The sequence below is a fragment of the Lissotriton vulgaris genome, chromosome 6, assembly GCF_964263255.1.
Source record: "Lissotriton vulgaris chromosome 6, aLisVul1.2, whole genome shotgun sequence".
NCBI lineage: Eukaryota > Metazoa > Chordata > Amphibia > Caudata > Salamandridae > Lissotriton > Lissotriton vulgaris.
The window spans coordinates 209,269,262-209,279,082 of record NC_141694.1 but is presented as its reverse complement, the minus strand read 5'-3'; the positions used below and the strand labels follow the sequence as shown (position 1 = coordinate 209,279,082).

The following is a 9,821-nucleotide window of genomic DNA, read 5'->3' as shown; positions in this document are numbered from 1 at the left end:
CAAACATAGGTAGGGAAAATACCCCACCTCACCCCATCGATCCCATTTTGGTAGCAAATTAAAGGCACCAAGTTGGTGTTGTCGACATGTCATAGCTCTGGGACCCTGTGTCACTGCACCTGCTACGCCCTTGCAAGGAACAAATAATTATACAACGAACGAAAGTGCATACCAGGACACTTTTATCTTTCCACCACAGTTATCCTCACTCGCACTCTGCTCAGCAGCCTTCAGCAGACTCGCGATGAGGTAACGCGTTCTCCTTCATTTTGCAATCTCTTCTCAGTCCCGATGGACTCCTCTGCCTCCCCAGCCGAGGGGAAGCAGAGACGAAATTCAATACATTTTCATAGTCATGAAAAAAACACAGCAAAAGCGTCAACAAGAGGCAGTATGTGTTGCACTATCCCGCCAGCCCTCACTCTGAATGAAGAGCACCTGGCGCCGTGCAGGCTTCTAAGCACTATACTTCTGCAGCGCTGCTATGGACGAATCATCGTGGAGGATGGAGGGAATATAATGCAAAAAGCTGTTTTGTAAATATAAAAAAGTATATGTAACTTAAGCTCTCTGATTACAAACAAATTGCAATTCAGGTCTAAATCGTCACAAAATCGACACATTCAAAATGTATTGTTATAGGACAGAGGAGGACTGTTGCCAACATCTTGAACGGAGCGAGCCTTTTTGCTGCTGCATGCAGTTCCCATAAATAACGCTTGAAGGCGGCAATTGCCCTCTAGTTCTCTGCCCCTTACTGTACGTGACGTCATAGCGCGACCTAGGCGTTTCCCTAACCTTAACCTGCCTTTGAGTGACGTCATAACAGGAGCGTGGCTCTGAATATCGGAACGCAGGTGGCACCTGCATTCCTCCGTCTGTCTCCTGCTCTTGTATGACGTCATCCGGGAGGCGGGCCCTGGCGGCTCCCCGCCCCCTCCTTGCAGAGGCGTCAGGGCTGGTCCAATCCGCGGCCGGGCCCGGGGGCGGGCTGCAGAGCGGGCAGGCTGCACCGACGGTGCGCGCGCCCTACGCGCCAGTCCCAGCAGCACCTGCAGCGATGGGAAGACGTTCCCCGCGCGCCTTCCAGAGCCCCACGCTGCTGCCCTACTACCTGAAGCCCGTGCTGCTTCTACCGCGGCTCCTCGGCAAAGCCCGGGGATAAGAGGGCATGGGCATCCGCGGGGCCGCACACCGGGGGCGCGCGCTCCAGTGACAGTTCGCCCCGCCATGGGGACCTCCTGCAGCGGTAGGGGCAGCGCCGGGCCCGCTGCCGGCCGGGGCAGGTGGCAAGGCAGCAGCATCTGCTTAGTGACAGTAAGTACAGTGCAAGCCTTCCCGTGCCGCACAGCAGCATTCTGTGTACAGTTCACGATTTTTGCATTTTTTTTATGGCCCGATATTCCATAGCAGTGCTCTGCGGAATTTATATCAAACGTGCTAGACTGGGCTTTTCAAGGCTTTAAGTGGGTATCATGACCCTTCTTTGTATTATATATGTGGTGGCTCAGAGAGAGAACCCCTCTTCACGGGGCATGGTAAATTGTTAGAAGGATTATTATAGACATCTCATGCAGCACAGCAACAGCCTTTCTGGGAGAAGAGGGGAGACACCGGCTGTCACAGTGCAGTATGAAGACTTCCCTGTCCAACTGTAGTATGCTTTTCGTTTAGGGTTCTTTGTGGACCACCCCTGCTCCTGGCAGGTTGTCATGTCAGAATAGGTGCTTTCCTATCCCAGCCTGGCCTTGGAACAGCCTCTGCATTCTCTTATAGGGGCCTTACTAGCCTCCTATTCTGGGCAAAACAACAACAACATCATGTATGGGGAGACGCTGCAAAGGAGGAACAACATAAGTTGGGTCCTGGCTGCGGCGGGCCCGTTCCATGCCCCGTCATCTCTAGAGTCTAGTCTGTAACCGTGTTGTTGTCCCTGTGGATTGTGTTAGCCATAGACCCGCAAAACCCTTTTCCATGCACAAATAAATATGATACGACCAGCACTTCACGCATCTGCCACCGTGGCTTGGTTGACAGAGTTGTAATAGTGTAAAAACAAGCATTGGTAAAGCCAATAGGTCTGGTGTTGGCCATCAGACTTTTTTGTCTTTGTCAAGCCTTGTTTCTTATTTCGTGGTTTTTGCAAAACGTTATTGTTGGAAAAGCTACCAAGCTCTCAGTAATCTTAATAACAAACATTGGTTAAAAGCAAAAATATTTTTTGTTTGTTCTCAAATAGCACACATTTCCATAATAGTCCCTGACACTTAAGAAACTACTTTTTTTAGTGTGGGTGTGTGCTTCTTGTGGAAGGGCAGAATGTCATTACTTAGTGACGTTAGCCAGTGGCTGAAGTGTGCTGACCCATTGTCCCAGGCTGCATGCTGCAGTGGCTGAAAGAAAAAAAATGTGAATGACACAACAACACACCAGTGGATGAAGAGGATTGTCATAAGCACCTATAAGTGTATTTACCATACCATTGTAGTGAAACCAAATATCTTGGTTAACAGTACAGGTAAAAACAACCATGTCTCAAGTGTCCAAAGAATTGATTGATTCTGGCACCCTTGGGAGCAGATTAAAGAAGAGCCATAAAAATTCACCTATTCCAACATATGTCGGTGGTGCTCAAAGGGTTTTAGTCTTTGCATAGGAGGACAGAAGTCATTTTTGTATATGCTGCTATTGCTTCTCTTTAATCATACCTACATTATATCGTCTTGCTAAATGAGGACCATGTGTGTAAGGACGGGGGGTGCTTATGAAGTTTTACAGATTCCTGAGACGGGGGGACTCCACAGCTGTTTGGCACAAACAGTAAATTATCATGGCACTGCCCAAGTAAGGGCTGAAGAAAGACCCTGTGTAGAAGAGGGGAGTATTATGTGGGGATACTGGTTAGGCCTCACCATGTAATACTAGCACGATACCCCAGAGATGGTCCTTGGATTCAGTTTTTTTTTTTTTGTAAATCTCTTTATTATTTTTTTCAACATCAACAAACCTATGCGGTTGAGCACGGAATCACAAATCATAAGTGTCTTGTATAGCTGATCAGTTACGGTCCATTTAAGTCCATTATCCAGGAGTACTCAGCTAAAGTATACGTCTCAAGCGACCAATATAATCATCAATATAACTTCTAGGACTTAACGGAATATGAAATAACACGCGATCTGAGCAGAATATTCCATGCAACAACCCGCCTACCTCCCACCCTGGAACCCTCCCCAACCCTCCCTCCTGCTGGCGCGGACTAAGACAGAAATCGAAGCCATAACGAGGATATATTTGTATCAGGGAATCGTTAGTTGACACCGTCAGGGCGTCCACGTAGCTCAGAGTGACCAATTATGGAAACAGGGAATCATAACATTGTTCCTAACTCAATTAGCTAGGTGTGTGGCCCACTAGTCCCCCTCCACAGTCATATCATTAGTCTCTGAATCAGTATCCTCATCCTCCTTCCTCAAATCCGCCACCAATGCCTCCCATGCCCGAGCTGCTTCCAAAGCCCTCTCATTGTGAGACCTATGAGCCTGTTGCAATCACACAGCGCCCTCACTGCTGGGCCACCTAAGCATCTCCACCCTCCATCTAAGATAGCGAGGCCTCACCTTATCTTTCAAATGGGACGTAATTTCACTTTTGGCAAGCTGCAGCCCCAAGTCCAAAAACTTCTTTGGCACCTTTGTTTTGCTTGTGTGTGGAAACCAATGCAAGAGACGGGCCCCTTTTTCCAGGTCAATCTGTCTTTCCGTCGTCTTGCAGAGCGAAGTGAGGACCTCCTCCCAATAGGTACCTAGCTGTGGGCAATCCCAAAGCATGTGCACTAAATCTGCATTTCTCAGTCTACATCTGGGGCACTGCGCAGAGTCCGTGTGGAAATACAAATTAATCTTTTCTGGTGTTAGGTATGCTCTGTGTAAAATTGAATTAACTGGAATCTAGCATTTCTAGTACCTTTTTATGCCCTCCTCAACACATGTGACCAGGCTGAGTCCGGGATCTCCTTGCCTATATCCGCCCCCCACTGCGCCTGCAGCCTCTGCAATGGAGTCAACCCTTCCCCCAGCATGCGTCTATATAGACAAGTTACTGCCTTGAAGGTGCCCGCTGCCATCACTATGTATTGACGCGCTGCACTTACTTGACACTCCGATAGGCCCGCCCCCCAGTGTTTCTGAATGGCGGTAACTAGGGCAGCATGAATTAGGAAATGCCCCCTTGGGAGTCCAAAAGTCTCCTGCAAAGCACCGTAAGGTAGTAGTGCGCCGTCAGCTATTAGGTTCCCAACCATCTGCAATCCGAGCATCTCCCACTTCGCTAAGACTGACCAATCCCTCCCCATGTGGCAGAGCTGTGCACATTCTCAACGGTATCTCTGGAGCATAAGGTCTTTGTACCCCTATTCTGTTGTGATAGTGTTTCCAACAGTGCCGTAGCGCACCTTCTTCAATCGACAGTTCATCAACTCTCAACCTTTGCTGCAATGCCACAAATGATAAGACATGTTGCGCCACGTCCGGAGCAAATTCACGCTCCAGGCCACGGAATTCCTGCGCCACCGCCTGGGTGAAGCACTGGAACTGCGCCGCTAAATAGTACAGTTCAAAGTTAGGGACCGCGAGGCTCCCCTCTGCCCCAGGCCGCATTAGCATGTCTAATGCCACTCTGCGCCTCCCTGTCTCCCAGATAAAGCCACTCATCGCAGATCGGAGATGACGAAACAATGCGACAGGTATTCGTATGGGCAGGGTGCCGAAGAAATACAGCAATCGTGGGAGCGCCACCATCTTCAATAGTGCCACCCGTCCTGCCACCGAAAGTGGAAGTGTACCCCAGAAGTGCATGCTGCCCTTAAGTCCCCTGAGTGCCCTACCAATGTTACCCTCAAGCAGATCGTCCTGCGTATGGTAAATGTGCGTCCCCAGATTGGGGAGGCAACTGGGTTCCCACGTCACAACGGGCAAATGCAGAGGCGGGTCGCGAGCTCCGGTTATTAGAAACACGCAAGTCTTTGCCCAATTGACTTGCAGGCCCGAGACCTCTCCGAAGCGGGTGAGCTGCTCCTGCGCTACCGTCAATGCCTCATTCGCGTCGTTCAAGAAGAGCACCAGGTCATCCGCGTATAGTGAAATATAATGCGTCCGCCCACGAAGCTGTATTCCCCGGTATGCACTCCCCATTCTAGCATGTGCTGCCAACGGTTCTATAGCCAGAGCAAACAGCAACGGAGAGAGCTAGCAGCCCTGCCTGGTGCCTCGACCCACTGGCAACGAAGCGGAAATGAACTGGCCTACCTTTATTCTAGCGCTCGCAGCAGTATACAATATTTCTGTCCAGCGGATATACCCTTCTCCAAGACCAAACGCCCTCATAACCGAAAACAAATATGGCAATTCTAAGCTGTCAAATGCTTTCGCAATGTCCACAGAGAGGACCACTGCCTGGTTAGCGTTGCCACGCTGACCCCCCAGCGCTCCTATAAGCCTGCGAATACTGCCAGCAGTGTTACGGGTAGGGATAAACCCAGCTTGATCGGGGTGAACCAGATGTGTCATAAAAGGAAGGAGCTGAGTAGCTAGCACCCGACTTAGGATCTTATAATCCGTAGTGAGCACTGACAAAGGACGATACGCCACTGGATCTGTGGGATCCTTCCCAGGTTTGAGGAGGGGAACGATAATCGCCTGCCTAGTGGACGCCGGCAACACCCCCCAGTGATCTGGCCTCGCCATACATCGAAAGCAGTCTAGGAGCTAGCTCGTCAATATAAGTCGAGTAAAACTACACGGGCAGCCCGCCGCCTCCTGGGGTCTTATTCCGCGCCAGTTGTTTAATCGCTCAGCGGATTTCAGCAATCGAGATATCTCGTCTTAGGGAGTCCGCCTGCTCCTCCTATATCATAGGCAGTTCCAGATCCGTCAAACGCTTGAATGTCAGTCTCCGCAGCGGGCAGATGACTCGTGTATAAGTCCGCATAGAAAGAACGGAACCAATCATTAATTTGATGTTGCGTATAGATGAGGTCTCCCGATGAGGACGCCAAAGCTAAGACCGGGATGCATCTAGGTATAGGATTAGCCAGCCACGCCAGTAACGTGACAACCTTATCTCTCTCAGCATGCGCACGGGTCAGATATGCTCTATGGTCAAAAGACCTTAGGCGCTCCACTGCCACCGCTTCCTTCCTAGTTTGGACCACGTCGCGCTCATCAGAGTTAACCAAAAAGGCACGTTCAGCCTCCCTGAGGGCTCTCTCCGCAGCCTCCTGCAATATCTACTTCCGCACCCCCACCCATTTGGCGATGCAGAACCCCCGGGTCACCACCTTAAAGGCATCCCACTCCAAAGCAGTTGTTCCAGCTGTGCCCTCGTTTTCCACAAAATATTGTGTAATACCCGTGCCCAGCTCCGTATGGAAGGCAGAATCCTCCAATATTTCTGGGCGCAGTCTCCTGGTCGGGATGGCCGGGCGCGGCTCAGTCCAGCAAAACCCTACCAACAGGGGATTGTGGTCCGAGATCGTGCAGGACAAATATTCGCTGCTAGCTGCCATAGTAGCCAGACCAGGACTACACAAGATTGCATGGAGATGTACGTGCATATCATGGAGCGCCGAGAAGAAGGAATATTCACGTTCAGCCAAGTGGTGTGCTCTCCATATGTCCACAAACCCAAAATGATCTTGCCATTGGGCTCTAAATTTAGCCAATCTATAGATTGGAGCACCAAGCAACTGCAGGTGCGATTTATCCATGTCCACATCCGTAATGGAGTTGAAGTCTCCCCCTAGCAACACCGGCTTCGAAAAATAGCCCGCCAGAGCGTCAGACAAGCACTCAAAGAACGGTATCTGCTCCACATTGGGGGCATAGATACTACAAAGGGCTACCTCCCGTCAGTTTAGGCGGCCTTCAACCGCCACATATCGTCCTTCCGGGTCAACTAACTGCACGGTCATTTGAAACAGGACCCCCGTTCTAACCCAAATCAAGACCACTTGCGCAAAAGCAGAATCGGTAGTGTAGTAAAGTTGCCCTCGCCATCTTCGCTGCAGTGCTGCCCCCTCTGCCTTGGTCAGATGTGTTTATTGCAGGAACGCTACCTACGCACCCCTTCTAACTAAATAGGAGTGGACCTTATACCTCCGCTGCATTTAGTGTAATCCCCTCATATTCCAAGTCATACATTTCACGTCAGGCAATGGTCCCATGGTATAGGTGTGAAATCCCCCCCAACACTCCTCCTTCCTCTGCTGCCGTCCCAGCAGGCTCTTCCCTGAAACCAGAACAAGCCCTTCTCCCAACAGTCCCACCCCACCCAGTACGTCACCTCCCCCCCCCCCCCCACTCCCCCCAGAACAGGCACCAACATAGTGAATCCAATCCAAACCAACCCAACAATTGCCTCAACTAGGCTAAGGCAAATAAACTAGGACCATCCGGTGGGGCTGTATAGAGCCTAGCAAGTACTCAGTAGCACATCAACACATCGCCCTCTTTCCAGCTCAGAATCCCCCTGAAACGAAACATTCCCCCCCTCCATGCCCCCCCCACTCAGTAACTTGTATAACGAGCTATTATGAAATCCCATCGTATCGCGCATCCAGCTGTTCTTGAGGGGTACTGCCGAGCCCCGTGCCGTCCTTAATCAGAGCTAATCTCCCCACATCATGCTATTAGTTATCAAGTCAACTCATCTAACGGGCCATCCGCCGTCCTGGGAGTAACCAGTGGCAGATGTACACCGTCCGATGCAGTGGAGTCTGCCTCCGATTGCCCCTTCTCAGAGTCCAAGTCCGATCCTTTCGGGGAAGACTGCAACAATTCCCCGGAGATCTCCTATACCGCCTGCAGTGCTCCCCTGCGCTCCAGCTCAGTCTGCGAGGTTGATAGTCTTTGCATGTCCTTCCTGCGGCGCCTCAATCACCGGGATCGACGGGGCAAAGAATCTCTAGCCAATTCTCGTGCTTCAGCTATCTGTCCATCCGTACCTGCCCTATAAGACTCCAGCCAGGTCCATGCTTCCTCCGGAGTTTCGTAGAAATTAGTTTTTCCTTCCAAAGCAATGCACAGTTAGGCCGGGAATAGCAAGGAGTAACGAATCCCCTCCGCGCGGAGTTCCTTCTTAATGGATTGAAAGGACATACGGCGCCGCAAGGTTTCAATCGAGTAATATGGGAACAGAGTGACTCTGTTGTTGTCCACCTGGAATGGGCCATCCTCCCGGGCCTTCCGTAGCAGCAAGTCTCTATCTCTAAAGTGCAACAAGCGTGCCACCACAGGCCGAGGTGGCCGCCCCTGCTGCGGTGGTCTAGCGGGGACTCTATGTGCACTCTCCAGGGTGTAGAAGGAAGATGAGCCCTCCGGGGCCACCACTGTTCGCAGCCAGGTTTCCAAGTAATTCACCATGTATAATCCCTCAATCTTTTCCGGCAAGCCGGATATTGTTTGTCTATTCCTCCCTTCCGAATCCTCCGCCCGCTTTTCCAGCACTGCGATCCGTTCCAGTACATTCGCCATGCCTTTGGTTAGTGCGACTTGAGCAGGTTTGATCTCCTGAATCTTGACCTCCGCCTGTTTTACCCTGTCTGCCAACTTAGAGTGATCTGCCCGTAGTAGGCCCAGGCCAGTCGCTACCTGCGCAATGTCCTGTTGTAAAGCAGTGCGAGATTCCGATATGGCGGTCAGGATTTTATCAAGCTGTAGTTGCAGGCCCTGGTCTTGCGGTGGCCCGGATGCGTCTTGTTCGTCTTGGGCTGGGCCCTCTGCATCGGAGGGTGGCGCATCCTCATATTTTCTCCCTCTGGGTTTGCCCATATCAGCGACCTCCAGGGCCCTCCACAGCCGTTCGGGACGCAGGATAAGTTAGTGCGTAGCTACACTCAAAATGGCCGCCTGGTCCGTCGATCATAGGCCCCACCGTTCCGGCACCTCAGGCTTCCAGATGTCGCAGACCCATGGACCATGCTAGCACTCTCTCCAGGGGGTCGATTAACAGGATAATTGCAGGGTTCACGAGCGGAGCTCGGCGCTCACGCTGCTGCCCGACTCTGCATCCAAGCCACTCCCCCCTGGTCCTTGGATTCAGAATAATAAATCCATAGCTCAGTACCGGTAATTTTAGTGTGATAAAGAGCAGTCGGGCTTTAATAGAATAACATATGTTAAGCGTTTCAGAGTACTAACACGAACAATAAATAATTGACTCGACTCAAAGGCAATCTGACACAAATGTATAAAAATAAAGCTGTTTTTATAACAAATGAGATTGGATACGTATAACTGGAGTGGTGGAATTTAGAACCGATCATAAAACTGCGCAATTCAGTGCTGAAGCTTTACCATTGTGGTCAATGTGAGAAAAGGTACTAGTGACAATCTGTCACTTGCAGGTCGAGTTATGTGGAACCCACGGAGGGGTAAGGTGATGTGGGTTCCAGGGCCAAGGCACAACAGTCAGTTCTATTTTATCTGGCCCGAGAGGCACCGGTGCAGAGTTGTCCTGGCTGTCCATGGTGCTGAAATGGGAGCCTGGATTTATTGCTTAGACTGTGCTGGTGTCTTTACTTATCTGAGGGTCGGGATGTCCCTGAATTCTTAGATTTAGGGATGTGGATGCAAGTGGTCAATGAATTACTTGCCCTAGCAGCTAATCTGTTCCTGAAGTGACCACATCTGGGAGATGGGGGGGGTTGTTATCTTTACTTCCCAGAATCCTATTTTCTGCCACTTCTAAAAATTACATACACCTTCTTTGGCTGTACAGAACAGGCAGCACACCCTATGGTGTGACTAGCCTCCTGTGAGTGT

General features: G+C 50.7%; 1 protein-coding gene across 1 annotated transcript in view; it reads left to right on the top strand.

Moving 5' to 3' along the window:
• Positions 1-981: 981 nt before the first annotated feature.
• The window catches only part of TNFRSF21 (TNF receptor superfamily member 21), a 193,856-nt gene continuing 185,016 nt past the window's right edge, over positions 982-9,821 (top strand). Inside the window, exon 1 of the mRNA XM_086926249.1 lies at positions 982-1,317. Coding sequence (XP_086782375.1) covers positions 1,231-1,317 — 87 coding nt within the window. The 5' untranslated portion in view covers positions 982-1,230. The remainder of the gene's footprint in view (positions 1,318-9,821) is intronic.